General features: G+C 35.4%; 1 protein-coding gene across 14 annotated transcripts in view; it reads left to right on the forward strand.

The window, feature by feature from the left end:
- Positions 1–19211, forward strand: part of Mycbp2 (MYC binding protein 2) — a 233109-nt gene that overhangs the window by 120937 nt on the left and 92961 nt on the right. For all 14 annotated transcript variants that reach the window (XR_005283020.1, XM_038310598.1, XM_038310599.1 and 11 more), the window contains 11 exons: positions 1918–2109; positions 4204–4410; positions 5935–6066; positions 7649–7827; positions 9472–9614; positions 11033–11133; positions 11742–11960; positions 14621–14846; positions 15820–15938; positions 16489–16576; positions 18461–18510. Coding sequence is in view for 13 of the 14 variants with exons in the window: in XM_038310598.1 (XP_038166526.1) it covers positions 1918–2109; positions 4204–4410; positions 5935–6066; positions 7649–7827; positions 9472–9614; positions 11033–11133; positions 11742–11960; positions 14621–14846; positions 15820–15938; positions 16489–16576; positions 18461–18510 (1656 nt within the window). In the remaining variant the exon portion in view is untranslated. The remainder of the gene's footprint in view (positions 1–1917; positions 2110–4203; positions 4411–5934; positions 6067–7648; positions 7828–9471; positions 9615–11032; positions 11134–11741; positions 11961–14620; positions 14847–15819; positions 15939–16488; positions 16577–18460; positions 18511–19211) is intronic.

Genomic DNA, 19211 nt, shown 5'->3' on the forward strand with positions numbered 1-19211 from the left:
AGTGGTGACTATGTAAAATATCTACACAAAAGGCTACTTAAGAGTATACTGAGATAAGTAATGTGGGAGATGAACTTAGGAGAATTTTCTTCTGTTTTCTTTAGGAATTACTGTTAGAGTTTTATATTTTAATACTAATGTATAATGAGTACTGACTAGTTAAGTGTTTAAAGTCTTTGAAAATATAGCAATAATTAATATTATTTAACTGCCTTTTTATTTCGAATTTTTATACATTCTTAATTAAAATATAATTTCTCATGTTCCCCCTTCCTTGCCTGCTGGACATTGTACCTTTTAACATTTTGTCATAAAATGATCAGCCATTCTCATACATACATATATTTAGAACATTTCAAATATTTAAGTTTTTTTTCAAATATTTAAGTATTTTAAACAGTGTATCTTTGCTTAGCTTTTCATTTAAGGTCATGATTATTTTCCCAGTATAATATTTTTAGGTATTAAATTCTCCTTTTCCTGTTGTAATCTAAGCTAGGTGGAGCTTTCATCCTTCTGCCTTAATGTCTCAAATACTGGGAAATTTTCTAAAGTCAAAGGAAATTATATTAAAGATTTGTTAAAGATTGTCAGAAATCAGTTAGAAAGCTAGAATCACCTTGCATTTGACATGTTTCTCTCTACCATGTCATATTGGCAGACTATTATTGGAGCAGCTTTTTAAATTACTCTTGACAACTACTAATTAGAAACAAAACAAGCATAGACTTTTTTCCTGCAGACAATTTTCTAAAGGAAGCACCACAAGATTCTTGGTGAAGTATAATTGGTGATTGACTTTTTTCCAAAGCAGACTTTCTGTGAAGGTGAAGTTTCTAGAGAATGAAAAGAGGGAAGGGATACAATTCAACCTGAGTTTTAGTAAATAGAAAAATGGATTATTTTAATTGCAAAAAAGTTATTAGGTTAGAAATGAATCAACATGTTATAATAATTATACTCATGATGGTAGACTAAAATATAAAAATATCTTTAAATAGCTTTTTTTGTCTGGCATTAAAACTATACTGTTAGAAGGAAATTGATAGTCCTGCTAGTGATTGCTTTAACTAAAAATTATGTAATTTCTAAATGAATTGTTCATTTACATATTTGATTTGAGAAGAAAGTAACTTAGTTTCTAGGCCCCTCTTCACCCAGACTGTACAGTTTCATGAATATTTTTGTGTGTAAGGCAGTTAAGGAATATCATTATTATGAAAGAACTTATCCAGGGACTAAGAATGTGGTTTTGAAAATTAAGCCACAGCAAATAGTACCCATGATTTAGGAAAGCCAAAATTTGATGAAAGAATTACAACTAGATACCAAATTGTCTGATTCTCCAGTCCTTGGTAAAACTGAAAGATTGATTGGTCACTGTGACTACCTCACAGTGAGTCAAAACACATGGCAGTATAATACATGATAGAACTTGGGGTCATATAGGTGCTGAATTACAATCTTCACAATATTTTCTGAAAAATATTTTTGGAGTTTGGAATTTAATTAAATTCTAATTTCTTATCCTGTAATTTTCTACTGGTAGAGTATGAGATTTTGTTCTCTTTCAGAAATTAAATCGAGTAGTAGTTATAAAAGGAGTAGCTGTGATTGATTTTTATAGACTCAAGTTCTACTGAAATCTTACCTTGTAGGATAAGAGTTTCTAAAAGAATGAATAATTGTCTGCCTACCATGGAGATAGACAGTTTATAGACTGCTATGTAGTTCAATTAAAAAAATACGTGAAGACGTCACTAAACTAATAAAAACATGTCATGTAAATTATGAGTTAAAAATAGAAATGATTTAGGCCTAGAACTTTAGGTTATCAAGTGGAAAGAACTTTACACCTGAGAACCTCTGTGAGGCTAAGTAAACCAGTGCATTGTCCTCTCTTCCTGTGGGTCACAGAGTGAAGAGAACATCTCAGGGATGACAAGCTTCCGTGAAGTCCTAGAGAAGATGCTCGTCATTGTTGTGCTTCCAGTGAGAAACAGCCTTCGGAGAGAAAATGAGCTCTTCTCCTCACACTTGGTCTCGAACACCTGTGGGTTATTGGCCAGTATTGTCAGCGAACTGACAGCATCGGCCCTAGGATCCGAGGTAAGGAGCTCTATTTCAAAACGGGATAAATAAGCTCGTTTCCTGTAGAACGGTTGTCCTGTCTCTTTAAGTCACAATATAAAAGTAAGGCATTCTCCTTTGTTCAAGAGATTCCTCAAAGATTCTCCTCTGGACCTGCCACCCCATTTACCCCCATCACCTGTCTATAGTAACTTTTTCTTTTACTTAGCAGTTTTAACAAATCTCCTCTCCAGATGTTGAAGGGAAGATCCATCATATTGTCTCTCACATGATCCACTGTCTTCTTAATCCCTACCTACTTGAAGAGGTGATCATGGCTCCCATGTACGAAGAAAGCTCATTTCTGATGGTCATTTCATGTCAGTTTCTTTCCCAAGCCAGCCTTACCTTCTTACTTTTAACAGCATCATTTGATGAGGAACATGCCTAGAGTCTCAGCACTTAAGAATCAGAAGCAAAGTGAGGCTGGCCTGGGTCATTTAGGAAGACCCTGTTTCAGAAAGAACAGTAACAACAGATATAGTTAACTTTCCATGTCGTTTCTTTATTCATACATTTTTAGATTTTTAGAAACTAATTTCCAGATAGTTCAGGAATATGTATTAGAAACAAGAAAGTTCTTGTTTAAAATAATAAAAAAAAAAAAATCCAGGACTGAGAAGATGACCCAGCAGGTAGTAGTGCTTACCCCTGTACAAATTCAAGTATGTCCATGTGCCTGCACCTGTAGGCCCAGCACTGGGTGGCAGTCAGGAGGGTCTTTGACTCTTTGTGCTGCCATCTAACTCCATTTTCAATGAGAACACCCAGCCTCAAATGAGTATGTTAGAGAGTGATAGAATAAAACACCTAATGTCCTTTGGCTTTTGTGTGTGCTCCTGCATAGCATATACGTACACACAAAATAATAAAAATCATTTTCCTTCCTGTTCTATGATCTACTCATTCTATTTTTACTTTTTAAGATTCTTTTTCTCCTTCTCTCCCTCTCCCTCTTTCTGTATGTGTGCACACGCACACACGTGTGCACTTATGTGGTGTGTATGCATTTATATATTCAGGTATACCTAATTAAATGTGTGTGTGTGTGTGTGTGTGTGTGTGTGTGTGTGTGTGTATGCCAGAGTTGATGTTAGGTGCCATCCTCTGTCCTTATTGACCATATTTATTGAGACACAGTCTCAAACTGGATGTTGGAATCGCCAGTTGGCTAGACTGTTTGGCCAGAGAGTCCCAGGTTATCATCTGTCCATCTAACCTACTGCTGGGTTTACAAATTTGCTGTCATTCCAGCTTTTAAATGGGTATTGGAGATCTTCCCACAGGTCTCTATGTTCATAGTGCAGATACTACTAACAGAGCCATTTCCTCCCTTCAGTCCCATCTTTTAACTGCTCCTTATTAACATACCCAAGTTATTAAAGTATGTTAAAGTATGTATTATCTTCTTAGACTAGGTTTTATCTGCCACATCATACAAGTCCATGAACTTGCACCAGTTGTTCCATTGCTAAGTGATAAGTAATATTCGGGAGTCAGGCTAGTAATAATAAATGCATGGTACTTAAAGAACAAAAGGTGCCAAAGCTTTGTTCTGTCTCCAGGTACGTACACAAATGCATATGAAAACTGGGCAGAATCTTAGTCTCATCTGTGGTATACCATAGTTCTTGTAATTGTGGTAAGATATTCATAAATTAAACTTTATTATTGTAACAGTTCTTGTGTGTATAGGTCAGTGGTAGCAAGTATGTGTTGGTTCTGTAGCTATTGTAACAAAATTTAAGAAGTATCAAATATTAAGTATTTGGTAAAGTCACCTTGAAACACTGATAGGTACCTTACATGTTGTGAAGTATAATTATTTCTCTCTGCCCACTGCCTTTCTTAACTATTCTTAACTTGAATGTGTTAACTGATTTGGTGCTTCTGGTTTTTGTTTTTCCCCAAAACAGATTATGGCTTGATTTTGAAAATCCTGTCTTAATATGAAATATTTCATTCAAATAAATGTTTAATATCCAACATGTATCCATAAGATACTTTGTTTCGAATGTTGCTAGTAATACACAGATTATCAGCTGCTGATAGACTTGAATGTGTTATTTACAGGTTGATGGACTTAATTCTCTTCACTCTGTAAAAGCCAGTGCTAACCGATTCACAAAAACAAGTCAGGGAAGAAGTTGGAACACTGGAAATGGATCCCCGGATGCAATCTGTTTTGCAGTAGACAAACCTGGCATCGTTGTGGTTGGTTTCTCTGTCTATGGAGGAGGAGGTATACACGAGTATGAATTAGAGGTCTTGGTTGATGATGTGAGTATCAGTCCTGCAGCATTTTTCTTGCTGTGTGGTTATCAGAGTTTACCATTATCAAACCACAATGGCTTCAAATCTCCAGAATCTAACAGGTCACATATACATGGACATTAATCAGAATCAAAAGACTTACTTTCCATGATTGTTTAGGAACATCTTGGCACACTTCTCCTTATTTCTTTTTTTACTATTTGGAATTTCAGAAAGGGGGATATTTTAAATGGAATTGAAAACTGGGAAGTAGATAGCTAAGCTTTTTATTCCAAGTCTTGTGTAATATTTTTTCTGCTATTGTCATTTTTCATGATTCTAGAACAGGGTTTAGGTTTAGGTGGATACTATTTGTAATGGATTTTTTAAAGATTGCTGCAGATCCCCAGTAGCTTGCTGTGGGATCCCCTGTAGGCAGGGGGGAGCAGGTCCCAAGAGCAGCCAGTCCCATGCTCTAGGTCTCCAAAGGTGGCTGGTTTCTGGCGGCTAGCCATATGGGCGGTGGGTGGGTGAGAGACAGATAGGCAAACCATGTAGGGTGAATTGGATAGTTATTTAGTGGTTATGGAAGGGAGGGGAGAAGGGGAGAAGATGAGAGAGACAGAGACAGAGAAGGAGGGAAGGGGAGAAGTGGGGAAAGGCAGGAGCTGCCTCTTCCTGAGGAAGATGGAGAAGAGAGAGAGAGAGAGAGAGAGAGAGAGAGAGAGAGAGAGAGAGAGAGAGAGAGAGAGAGAGACACACACTAAGGCTGTAAGCAGGAAGGGAGTGGGTGTGGCTTGTTTCTTAAAGTAACAGAACAGATAATTATACTGTTTCCTCTTTCAAAGGCTAAACAATTTTGTTAAAATGCTAATGGAAATTCTTACTAACTAAAGATAGTGTTTATTGATTATGGCTGTATTTTTCTCTATGATCAAAATTATTTTAAGTGCTTGAGTTTTTTACAAAGTTTAATAATGAGACAAAAACATGAAAATAAGTTTCTTGTAAATAGCATCTGTTTAACTGATTCTTTCAAACAATTAATTTTAATTAATTGATAAGACTTGATAAGACTGTGTGTGTAGTGTCTCATGAAGATACTCAAACACTTGTAAGACCTAAGAGAATACTAGTCAATTTATGTTTTAATCTCTTCAGTAAATAAAATTCAATAGCTTAGAGTAGCAAAATCTTTCTTTAGAACATATAAAGAAATGCTAATAACTAATTTCAGTTTTTTATACATTTATTTGTATGTGTGAGTGTGTGGGCACACATGCATCCATATGCTAAGGTGCATATGTGCAAACCAGAGATCAACTTGTTGGAGCCAGTTCTCCCCACCTTGTGGGGATTATCAGAGATCAAACTCAGGTTGTCAGACTTGGGTCAAATTGTTTAACTACTGAGCCATCTTCCACAGTCCATGACTAATTTTATATACAAGCTAATAAACTAACTACCTAGAGACAATAATGGATTATAATAAGAATTGTTCCTGCAATAAAGTTAAACATCTTGTACATTTTGTTTTTATGTATTCATTAGAGTGAGCATGCAGGAGATTCAACTCATTCTCACAGATGGACATCTCTAGAATTAGTTAAAGGAACTTATACAACAGACGATTCACCCAGTGACATAGCTGAAATCAGACTGGACAAAGTTGTTCCTTTAAAGGTAATTTCAACCAGATGCTTCTTTTTTAGCTAAGAGGTAATATTATGCAGTTAAAACTAGTGAAAAGTGGACTGGAGCGATGGCTCAGTGATGAGGTATGTGGACTGCTCTTGCAGAGGATGTGTGTTTGAATCCCATGTTTGTAGCTAAACAATTATTGCTAAATTCAGTTCCAGGGCACCCAGCACCCTATTCTGACCTCTTCAAGCTTCTGCACTCATGTACATATACTGCCACATAGATGTACATGCGTATACACAATTAAAAATAAAAGTAATCTTTTAAAAAATATATTGAAAAGTAGTCCATGAGTTCACAGTGTTAACTATGACTTTTGCTAAGTTATCTGTTATATACTACTTCAACTACTTATGTATTTGCCTACTACAATGTAATATTTGTGATATTGTACTGTGTTATACTCTGGTTTTGCACATATCCAACTCCTGGTATACTAGGAAGAATCACTAGGTTTTATTGTCAGACAGCTTTAGAGTTAGGGTAAGAAATACTTAACTTTTTTTTTTACTTTTTATTCATGTTACATACCAACCACAGTTCCCCCTCCCTCCCATCTTCTTGCTCCCCACACATGCCCTCCCAAATCCACCCCACCAATTCCTCAGAAAGGGTAAGGCTTCCCAGTTGAGGCAGTAGATATGTAGCATGAGTGAATTGAATCAAAGTTAGGTTGAGGACAAAGGTGGTTAATGGCACTAGGACTATAGGTATGGTATTATACCCCCCCCAAAAAAACAGACATAATGAGTAAATTTCTTCCCCCCCAAAAAATGTAATTATTTTTTGCATACTTAGAATTATTTTAAGAACTTAAACTCATGGAGAAAGTATTATCTTATAGTAGTGTTTATGATTGTCTTAGTCAGTGTTCTATTGCTGTAAAAACACCATGACCAAGACAGCTCTTATAAAGGAAAGCGTTGGGCCTAGCTTACAGTTTCAGAGGTTTAGTCTGTTATCATTATAGCAGGAAGCATGGTGGAGTGGAGGCAGACGTGGTGCTGGAGAAGGAGCTGAGAGTTCTCTATTTGATCTATAAGCAACAGGAAGTGAACTGTGTCACTGAGTATAGCTTGAGCATAAAAGACCTACTTTCTCTGTAACAAGGCCACACCTACTCCAACAAAGCCACACCTCCTAATAGTGCCTATCGGGGCCTATTTTCTTTCAAACGGTGACAATGGCTAATATTTTATGTTTGTAATTAAGCACAGGAACTACCCGTATTTGATGATCATCTACTAGTCTCAATACTTACTAGCTATGTTACTTTGTGCAAGTTGTTTTACAATTGGACCTCAAATTCTTCTTTGGCAAGTACCTACTGAGGACACTGGAGATAATTCAGTTAGATCATATAAAGTATTTAGGGCAGCTTTTGTTACTCAAAATGTATTCAGTAAGAATTAGCTATTAGATTCACTAAAAATTCATTTAATGAAATTATTTATAATGACCACAAAGTTTCAGTATATGCAAATAGTTTACTGCTAGAGTTCTTTCTGTATCCTCTCCTTATATTATGAACAGATATATTTTTCCTTATATTTCCATCATGAAGGAAAACGTTAAGTATGCTGTGCGCTTGAGGAACTATGGCAGTCGTACAGCCAATGGAGATGGAGGAATGACCACCGTGCAGTGCCCGGATGGAGTGACTTTTACCTTCAGCACATGTAGTTTGAGCAGTAATGGCACAAACCAAACCAGAGGGCAGATCCCACAGATACTGTACTATAGGTAGGTGTACCTACAGTTAGAAATGAAATGTGCTAAAGTGGTGTGTCACATTTGCTGTTGTATAAAACATGCCAAGTTGATCATGAAACTAAATTACATAATTTATCTTCCTAGCACATACTTAGTCAAATTCCTGTGAAGAATCTTCATTTAAAAATGTAAATTCAGTGTTAACTATAAAGGTGAATGCTTTTAAATGTTCGTTATTCTTTTAATAGCATTGAAACTTTGGACTCTTTTGCTTTTGTACTGGCACATATGTTGTTCATGTTGTATTTTAATTTCTTGATTGTGCTTTAAAATACAAGTAGAATTTACTCATTTCTTTTCATGAGTATTTAATCTAAGTCGAGGTGGTAGCATTGCCTTCGTTCTTTTATCCAGTCTGAAGAAATAGTTTTATATTTAAAGATCTTTTACCTGCTCAAGTTAGCCTGTGGGACTCACACAATACAATAATATGGTTTTCTTATATTATTTTAGCAGACTATTTAGTAGATAAATGGTGGAAAACAGAAAACTATAATCTTTGGGCAAAAAAAAAATACACATAACTCATTATGTCTGTGGGTTTTTTTTTTTTTTTTTTTTGGTATAATACCATACCTATAGTCCTAGTGCCATTAACCACCTTTATCCTCAACCTAACTTTGATTCAGCTCACTCAAGCTGCATATGTACTACTTCCTGTGGTTGCCTTGGCTAGCCACACAGTAGGCACTTTTCCTGTCTCTGTTTCACAGAAGAGGGAACTGAGGCATTGAGTGGGTAAACATCTTTCTCAAGTCACATTTATAGTGACTTAGGGTAAAGGGATTTGTACATAGAAACTTGGACTCCAGGTAACACACCATTAAGTCACCATACCAATTTTCCTCCTTAAAGATGCTTTCTGTGGTTGGCTAATAGATGTTGTAGGTTTAATGTGTCCTTGGTAGTCACATAGTTATAGCCAAATGCCTGGTCGTTCTAGATGCCTTTCTTTTGCATCTAGTTTGATAGTTCCTGACAGCCGAATGCTCTGCATCTGACTTTTTCTATCATTCCTGTGTTGAGACTGCTGATCACCGACCCCTTTACTTGTAAAATACTAGTGTCACACCCTCTCCCTGTTGTTCTAAACAGTACCATCTGTTATCTGATAAAAATGAAAAATACACCCACTATACTCTGCTCAATTCTCTCTTGATTCTTCTTTTTTGATGAAATATGAATTTGTTACTGTTTCCTCTTCAGTCTGTATGATCTGACCCACATCTACCATTCCTTCAGATTTTATTCTTTCCCCTCCATTGTAATGATACTTGTCTGCATTCTCTTCTTTAAATTCCAGTACCTGGTTCCCTTCATCCTGATACTTTCCTCTCATATCTTTTGTGGTCCCTTTGGAATTTATCTTTAAACGTAACTCAGGCCTTTGTAAATATTAGTTCGCCAAAGGTTTATTTAATCTAACAGCCTTTACTTTATACTCTTCTGCTTTGTTTTTGATCAAAGTCTTTATAATTTCATAAATGAGCATAATTACACATATGTGCCTTAACTGTAATTGGTTTTTACTTCAAGTTTATTGAGAAGCTCTGATCTGAATATAATTCCTAAAATTACCAGTGCAAATTATTTTCATGTTTATTCATGTCACAGGAGTGAATTTGATGGAGATTTACAATCCCAGCTTCTAAGTAAAGCCAATGAGGAAGATAAAAACTGTAGCAGAGCTCTCTCTGTGGTAAGCACTGTTGTTCGAGCTGCTAAGGATCTGTTGCACAGAGCCCTTGCTGTGGATGGTAAGACTGTCCTTTTCCTTTCTTATAGTCATGGTTTAGAGCCTGTGATTCTTCCCTTGTGCATAGTTAATGAGAGCCACCTTGTAGAATCCCACTATACAAGTATTGATTTTGGATCATTCACACACTTCATACTTAGAGGAAGGTTTTTTGTTTTGTTTTGTTTTTTTACAGTGATCTAAACAAATTACCCAATGCTTTTAGTTTTTTAGTTCATGTAATAAGAGAAAATCCCATCTGATTAAATGGGGCTTCTTGGCTTTATTCCTGGTTAGTAGTGTAATTTTTTTTTCTTTCTGTGTATCCTGTTACTGTTAAGTATCACCGTTCACCCAAATGTCTGGATAACCCTGCCCATCTCCTCAGACCCACTTTTCTAAATTAAGCCCTGGGTCTGTTTCTTCACCAGAAACTCCAGTTGGTATTTTCCTCTTTCTCTGTTCTCCGGTACCTAGTTCATGCTGCCATAGTGCCACCTCACATGCACTTTGCCTTGGATGGAAATGTCCACATAATCTCATTGCTCCTTTCTCCTGTTACCTACCTCTTGGTATCTGGGCCTCCTCTGTCATGTCAAAAGAATTGTTAGTGCCAAATATTCAGTGTTATCCTTTCCCCTACAAATTTGGTCAATTTCATAGGTTTAGGCTGTGTTAAAGTATTTTCTGAATATGTCATTTATTCTTATGCAGCAGATGTAGAAGCCTAAATAGGGGAGGATAGTTGTCCTGTAATGTCAATGTCTAAGCTTAGGGGAGGATAGCTGTCCTATAATGTCAGTGTCTAGGCTTAGGGGAGGATAGCTGTCCTATAATGTCAGTGTCTAGGCTTAGGGGAGGATAGCTGTCCTATAATGTCAGTGTCTAGGCTTAGCCCATCTTTTAAGCCTCATGTTCATGGAAAAATGGCTATTAGCAAAGTTCTTCATGAAAAAAATAGAAGTCATAATAGCTCAGTCACAACAAATGCTTCCTGGAATGTTTATATGTGTAGACATTGTTCTAAGTGTTTTATATATGTGTTGACTCATTTAACCCTAACAGCATTCAGGGAAGAAATGTTATCTTGCTTTTCAGATTAAATAATTTGCCTAGTGTCACTCATATAGCTGTGTTTAAAACCACTGCCTGAGATTCTACTCCTTGCTCTAGCATTTTAGAGATATATCTATTAAGAATTTATTGTAAGAGATACAATCACTGTGTGCCTTGGTTTTATCCTCTAAAATGTGAGAAGTATCTATTGTAAGATTGAGATAACACATGGTAGTAAATCCTTTACAATAAATTGAACCAGTCCTTTATAAACATGTAGTTAATGTCAACCATAACTTTTCTAAACTAACAGGGTATAGGTTAGTTTAGCATGTGTACAGTATAACAAACCACTTCTAACTATAGTTTTAATGCTTTTTTTAGCTGATGACATTCCAGAACTGCTTAGCTCTTCCAGTCTGTTTTCCATGCTGCTTCCCCTTATTATAGCCTACATAGGACCAGTAGCTGCTGCTATTCCCAAGGTGTGTAATTAAATTCTATGACTTGATCTCTTACCATTTATATCTTTTCACAGATTTTATATCTTCCCTTTAAAGCTATAGTAAGCATTAAGGCACTAGGGTTATAGATAATAGATAAAATACCTCACGTGATAGAAGTTGTTAGTTAAGCCTCTTTGTTCCCAGCATTGCTTATTAGTGTACCGACATATTGATTTCACACTTGAAGATCCATTTTATAAATATGATATATAAAGAAACATTAACTTACCTGCTTATTTTAAAATTTCTGAGTTTGATTCCAATTCTCCACCTTAAATAAAAATAACAAAAGGAGTGTTTTACAGTAGTAAGATAAGACATGAAGAAAGTTATAAACTATTGAGTCTCTGACATATTTAAGTATTGAGGAAAGCTATTTATTGTAGACTACAAAAAGCGTTTTAAGATATGGATTATTTTAATATAATAACTAAGATAAAATTCTTACCCATTAAAACATTTTTGTTTAAAATTATAGAAACTCTATATGGAACTTGTTACTGATAAGGGTTACCAGCAATTAGAATAGTTCATTAGTAAAATGAATTTCACATTTATTTAACCATATTTTTTTTTATGTCTACTAGGTTGCTGTAGAAGTTTTTGGCCTTGTTCAGCAATTGCTTCCTTCAGTTGCCATTTTGAATCAGAAGTATGCACCCCCTGCGTTCAACCCCAATCAGTCAACTGATAGCACGACTGGAAACCAGCCTGAACAGGGCCTCTCAGCTTGTACCACTTCTAATCACTATGCTGTCGTTGAGAGTGAGCACCCATACAAGCCTGCCTGTGTGACGCACTACAAGGTGGGCACCATTCTCAGCAAAATTTAAACCCAACCTTGATCTGAGATTCTCTAATGATATCAGAAAGAGTATTTTGCATATGTTTACAAATGTCATTTCTTTTATAGTACTTAAGTATAAAGAATCCACAGATAATTAGGAACTGTTAGACTGAAGAATGCCTGAAGACAGAACTTCTCTCCCTTTAATTTAAGATATATTCTTTTCTCACACTTATATCCTGTTTACAGTTTCCCCTCCCTCCCTCTTTTCCTTCCAGTTCCTCCCCACCTACTCTCCCTTTCTGTCTCTCATTAGAAAGAACAGGCTTCTAGGAGACAACAACCATACATGACAAAACAAACTATAATAAGATGAAGCAAAAACTATAACATCAAAAGTTGAGCCAGGCAACCCAACAGAAGGAAAAGAACCCCAGGAGAAGGCACAAGAGTCAGAGACTTACATTTGTAACAGCATTAACCTGAAAGCTATGGTGTATATGCAGAGGGCCTGCTATAGACTTCTCTTGGCCCCATCGCTGTTTCAGTCTCTGTGGGCTCATATGCTCTTTGCTCAGTTTATTTAGAGGACCTTGTTCTGGTGCCTTCCGTCCCTGCTGGCTCTTAGACTGTTTCCACCTCCTCTTCCACAGAGTTCCCTTAGCCCTCAGGAGAGGGATTTGATGAAGACATCCCATTGAGAGCTATGTGCTCGACTCTCTCTCTCTGTATGATGTCTGGCTGTGGGTCTCTGTATTCCCAGCTGCTGCAAAAGGAAGCTTCTCTGATGATGAATGAACATGACACAGATCTACGAGTATAGCAGAATGTCATCAGGAGTCATTTTATTTTTACTTTCTAAGATCAGTAGTTTTAACTTAGGTCTGTGGGCTATCTAGGAAGACAGAACTTTACCTTACAGATTTTATACTTTGATAGGTTTTTGAGAGTTGTTTACAAAATAACAGCACTGCAGTATATAATGCTAAACTCTGTGCTGTATATTATAATTATAGTGAATATAAATCTTAAAATTTGTAATAGTATTTTTATATGTGTTCCTGTGGGCATGTTTGTTCACGGATAAAGAGACCAGAAGGCAGCCTCCACATTTCTTAAGCACTACCACATTGTTTTTCAAACAAGATCTCTCACAGAAATAGAACTTGCTAAGTGCACTAGCCTGGCTGTCCAGCAAGCCCCAATGATCTTCTTTTCTTCACCTCCCCAACCCTGGAATTAAAGCTTGTACCACCATGCCCAGCATTTGTTTATGTTGTTTGACATAGGTCCAGGAGACCACACTCTAGTCCTCAAACTCTTTACAGACAGAACTATCTCTCTAGCCTTTAAGTCATACTTTGTAAAACTTGCATTATTGGTACTACAATATAAACTCTGAAAATTGAAAATAGTCTACTCAGAATATTATATAAAAAATAAAAGTGAAATATTTTAAAATTTAAAGTTATTATATTCAAGCCCTTTTAGTAAATAAACGAGAGCAAATCATGTTTTTTTCAATTGATTTTGTTCTTGCAAAGCATTCAGTTTGGTGTAGAAATAGGAGATACAGGGCTGGAGAGACGGCTCAGAGGTTAAGAGCATTGCCTGCTCTTCCAAAGGTCCTGAGTTCAATTCCCAGCAACCACATGGTGGCTCACAACCGTCTGTAATGGGGTCTGGTGCCCTCTTCTGGCCTGCAGGCATACACGCAGACAGAATATTGTATACATAATAAATAAATATTAAAAAAAAAGAAATAGGAGATACCCAGTAGTAGACAAGATAATGCAGTAGCCGACTCACTCATCTCCTGGCCCGAGTCTTAAGCCTTAATCAAACTGTCTCATTCGTTTTCTCCTTCATTCCTTTCCTTCTATATTAACAATTCATGCTATTGTCTTCTGTATTTCTCTAATGTAAGAACCCTCTAAAATAACTATAGTGATATAACACTGTAAATGAGCAATTCCTTAATATTACAAAACATGCATATTTTATGTGCTTGTTTGAATTTGAATTCACATAAATGAATATTTTTGGGATTGTTTATTTCTCTAGTACCTCCCTCCACAACATTTTTGTTTTATGAGATATGTTAATTCCCTATAAATATATTCATCCCCTTCCATCTCTGTCATTTGGTTTCCTCAACTTTCACTTATTGAGGAAACTGGCCCCATATTTCAGCTGGATGTGAGTTTTCACTTTACCATAATAAGACTTTAGATTCTCCCTGCTGGTTTTCCTTGCATCTTTGTTCCCTGAAACAAGCAAATATTTAGACTTAACATTTCCTACTTGAAAGAAAGAAAGGAAGAAAGAAAGAAAGAAAGAAAGAAAGAAAGAAAGAAAGAAAGAAAGAAAATAAAAAAATTCCTACTTAAGCTCTGAAATGAGCAGGTTAAAAGAGAAAAGGGCTCTGGTTCTTGTTATGCAATATAGAATTGTTGTATGACTTTGTTTTAAATTGGATTTTGTTTTATAATATGTAAATAATCGCATACTCCAAAACTGAATTATCAGATAATGTCTTGTTTTCTTCACTTCGTTTCTCTGTTTTTGTAGTGTCATTCTCCCATTTTATTTACTACAGGCGTGCGTACACATGTATTTATAAAATACAGCAGATATAGTTGTGTGCATATATATTTATATTTTCTTGTCTACGGCCAGGTGACATTCCCAGAATGTGTTAGGTGGATGACAATCGAATTTGACCCTCAGTGTGGTACCGCACAGTCAGAAGACGTTCTCCGCTTGCTTATTCCTGTCAGAACTATTCAGAGCTCAGGATATGGACCAAAATTGACAACTGTTCATGAAAATCTTAATTCATGGATAGAATTAAAGAAATATTCAGGATCCTCTGGATGGCCCACTATGGTTTTAGTGTTACCAGGTGAATCATCTCTTCTATGTTTTGTGGGTTAATATAATACATGTATGTATACTAAAGATGCATTGTTGAAAGTGTTTAACTGCAGAGAAAATTATTAAAGACTTCTAGGTCTTGGTTTCAATTAAGAAAATAGGTATGTTAAGTGAAGGGCATAGTGTGCTAAATTTATGAAGAGTGGTTATTTGAAGATTTTGAGGGGAGAAAAGTTAATACTGAGTCTTATGTATAGTTGGGAACAAATTCCAAAAAGGAAAAAAAAAGTGGATTTGATTTTCTATTTTACCAGGAAATGCTGTCTTTCAGAAGTAAGATTCAAGCCCTTCCTTTGAAGATTTATCTGTGTGTGTCTGTGTACATGTGCATGCACTTATTTCTGATATTTACGCCTTCCTTTTAAAGAAAGTAGAGTTTTTAAACTCTTTAGTCTCTGTGGTATTCTAATTTTAAACAGTTAACAATAATGAGTTTTTCAAACACTTAAAACCATACAAGGAAGTTTTGTCATTTTTCCCTATAATCTGGTCTTAATGAATTTAGAGTTTTACCTTTGACTCCAACCCACTTTTGTTGGATGGTTAATTTGCTAAAACATCAGAAAATGTCACTTACCACAGAGGAAGATTACTTAACTCAAAACAGAGTATATTAGCCTAGGTACTCAGTAATTGATAGATCATTGGAAAAAAAAATGCTTATATAACTTAAGGGTAGGATTAAGGAAATGGATTTGATTATAATGGAAATTAGCATCCATTCATTAGGGATGGTTCTTTTGTTGATTGTATTGTTTTTAATATGAATTGTGTAAGTAAAGAATTCACCATCAAAAAGTCTTCTTTCTTTTTTAATAACTGATTTGAAGAATTATTTATATTTATATGATAAAATAATAAATTTTATCACGTTCTTTCATGTTACTAACAGAGACTGGTGCTTGCTCACACAGACACACATACTTTTTGCTTTTTTAAAGGAAATGAAGCCCTTTTTTCACTGGAAACTGCTTCAGATTATGTGAAAGATGATAAAGCCTCCTTCTATGGTTTTAAGTGTTTTGCAATTGGATATGAATTTAGCCCTGGGCCTGATGAGGTAAGAAGTATCTTCCCAGTCTGTTAATAACAGTTGGCTTTTTTCAAGGTTCCTCTGATTTAAGTTGCCTTGCAAGCTAGAAGTTTCTGTTGAAAATGTTGTGTAATTTAATTATCTATTAACGTTTTGTTGCTCATCATACACGTGGGCGGCTGAGTTTGTGCAGCATGGCCTCGTGTGAGTGAAGTAGACTTTGAAGAATAACTCTGCCCATGCTAAGGATTTACCTTTCATAATGACAGAACCTAGCTTTACAAAGTGGCTTAACTTATTCTAGAAGTCCTATGTTAAGACATATAACTATTCTTACATGTTTTAAATCAAACACTTAAAAAAAAAGCCAAGGTCATATAATCTTTAAATATGAATGGGAATGATTTCAACAGTGAAGGTATAAAGCCAAACAGCGTATGATATTCAATCTTTTTCTCTCTCAGCTGCCAGCTAAGTATCTTTCTTCCCAATTTCATCTGCAGAGCTTGACTTTGATTTACATTGTTTTCAGAACCCACGTTCAAACATTTCTTAAGCAGTGAATTTAATTCTACAGGGAGTTATTCAGCTGGAAAAAGAATTAGCCAATCTCGGTGGGGTCTGTGCAGCAGCTTTAATGAAGAAGGATCTAGCACTTCCTATCGGTGAGTCTAGTTAAGTAACAGGTGTTGCTAAGGATTCAGAAGAAAATTTAAAAGCAAGACATACTTATCACAGAACATTTGAAGATAAACTTTCAGCACAAATTCTGTGACTACTGTACATATGAGTAATAACTATACTGATTTGTTATACTGATGTTGTTTAAATGGACTTAAGGGTTTCCTAAAACCTTTTTACTCAGATTAATACATATGTATATCCTCCATATATAATACACACACACATGTATACACATTCGTGTATACCCTCCATATATATGTATATATACATACACACATGTATATATACACATATGTATTTTTCACTTGGAAAGCCCATACAAATTCTCATTTCATCTTTTACTTCTTTAAAACCCTTGTCTTTCTCATTCCTTCTTATATTCTTTTCTTGCTCCTTTTCAATCTCAGTTTCTTCAGTTCTGCTTTTTATTAGGCCCTTTGTGCTGCTCTCTTAATTTATTAATATTTTTATATATGAAGAGAATTATTAGCACCATCATTGGAAGAACTTTGTCAATAGCTGTTAACATTTTACTCTTTGATGTGACTGGGATTGTGTGTGTGTGTGTGTGTGTGTGTGTGTGTGTGTGTGTGTGTGTGTTTCTCTTGGTTTTTAAAGACAGGATTTCTCTGTTTAACAGCCCTGACTGTCCTGGAACTCACTGTGTAGACCAGAGTGGCCTCAAACTCACAGAGATCCACCAGCCTCTGCCTCCCAAGTGCTGGTGTTAAAGGCTTAAAGGCATGCACCACCACCGCCTGTCTTGATGTGGCTGTTTTTTTGTTGCATACTTACAGAAACAATCAAAAAATATATGTTGAGTTAAGGATGAAGATAGCAGTGCCTTTGTTACCAAACCTAACTGGAACCAAATCTGTGTTTTGGAGCCTTGTTAGATAGCTAATTGGAGTTTGTGCAGTTAATAAAGTGTAACTATATGGCCTGAGAAAGTTTTCCATATTATATTAAATGAAAAAAAATAAGCAATCCCAAAAGGTCACATTCTTGGTGGCAGCATCATATCTATGTATGAGTTTATGCATCTTAACCTTTATGTACATTGGCATACACACATGCAGTTAAGATTTGCATGTAAAATTTCTAAAATAATATGTAAGAACTGTTGACAGTGGATATCTTTAGGGAAACTGTGATGACTAGAATATATTTATTCCACACTTTCTTCTAGTCAATTGGACTGTTTCCCCTGAGCCATATTACTATTTTATAGCTGTCAGAGAAAACACAATAAATAAAACGTTCTGTATTACACGATCAAAGAGAAAATGCTGACGGACACAGGTAAGTAATTAGGATGTTATCAGTCATCATTGTTGCCTGAAATGTAGCTATATTGTTAATCAGTGAGAAAAGTTAGCTTAAGTTTTTGCAAAAAATATATACTAAATATAAAACTTCATACGTATTCATATAGTCACTGTCTGAGACTTACACAACCTTTTTACATTGAAATATGACATCATCTACAAAATTCACACTCAAGAACCATGCCATTGACTTACACACACACACACAAATTATATACAAAAATATTTTCATAGTGTTGTAGCTATGATTTTGTGTTAGACTACATTCATAGTCATATTAGGCCACATGCCACATCTGCATCTCGGATTAAACATGCCTAATTCTTTACATTGTTTGGAGAATGATACTTAATTACTAACTTAACTATTATAGCTTATATTCATACCAAAATTGCTGTACATTTTAAGGTCTAAACTACTTTATGTAGAATTGTAAATCTTTTCAATTGATAATAGCAAGATTATAAAAAAAATAGGGAATACAAAGGATTGGAAAGGTTAGTATATTTTAGTAAAACTTTTTAATTTGTATAACAGGTAACGAGTTGGAGGAAGATCTTGAAATTCTTGAAGAGGCTGCATTGCAGGTATTTTCCTAAACATTTTAACTTTTGTTCATTAGTTTAAAAATAGTATTTCAAGAAGATGATTGTTTTCTTTGACATAAGACTCAGTGATTAAGCACTCCATTCTGTTTATTGGTATTCTAGAAACTTGTAAGTTTCCTCATGATGAGAGGGCCCATATGAACACTTAGTGCCATGTGCTTGGGGAGAAAGAAGGGCTAGGACTCAGAGATGTTCTTCAGAGCTGTGGACATTTTATTTATATCTGGAAAGTCTTTCTACCAACAAACGAAAAAAGGCATTTGTCAAAGGACGTCAGTTTCATAACAGCATAGAACCATTTGGCTCTCACAGTTAGGAAGCATCAGTTTGTTGCCCTTGTTATTTACTAATGTATTTATTTGTAGAAACATTAATTATGTAGAACATTTGACAATATAATGGAGATAAATATATTTTTTAGTTGAAGTACTGGAGCTCTTTATTAATTTGTTATTTTATATTACTAAGGTCATTATATTCTTTTAGCTTAAGTACTCTTAATTTAAATAGCTAGCAGTCACTGAAAGGCTAGGAGGATCCTAGTAAGCAGTATTTTCAAATTATAATGCCTGCTTATCCTTGGCTAGATATTGGACATAGTAATCGAGTATTCATGTAGACTGTACACTGAGAACATCAGTGACGGGTTCATGCTGTGTAGTGAAACAGCCCGAGGGTGA

Source organism: Arvicola amphibius, chromosome 13 (genome assembly GCF_903992535.2).
Source record: "Arvicola amphibius chromosome 13, mArvAmp1.2, whole genome shotgun sequence".
NCBI classification, from domain to species: domain Eukaryota; kingdom Metazoa; phylum Chordata; class Mammalia; order Rodentia; family Cricetidae; genus Arvicola; species Arvicola amphibius.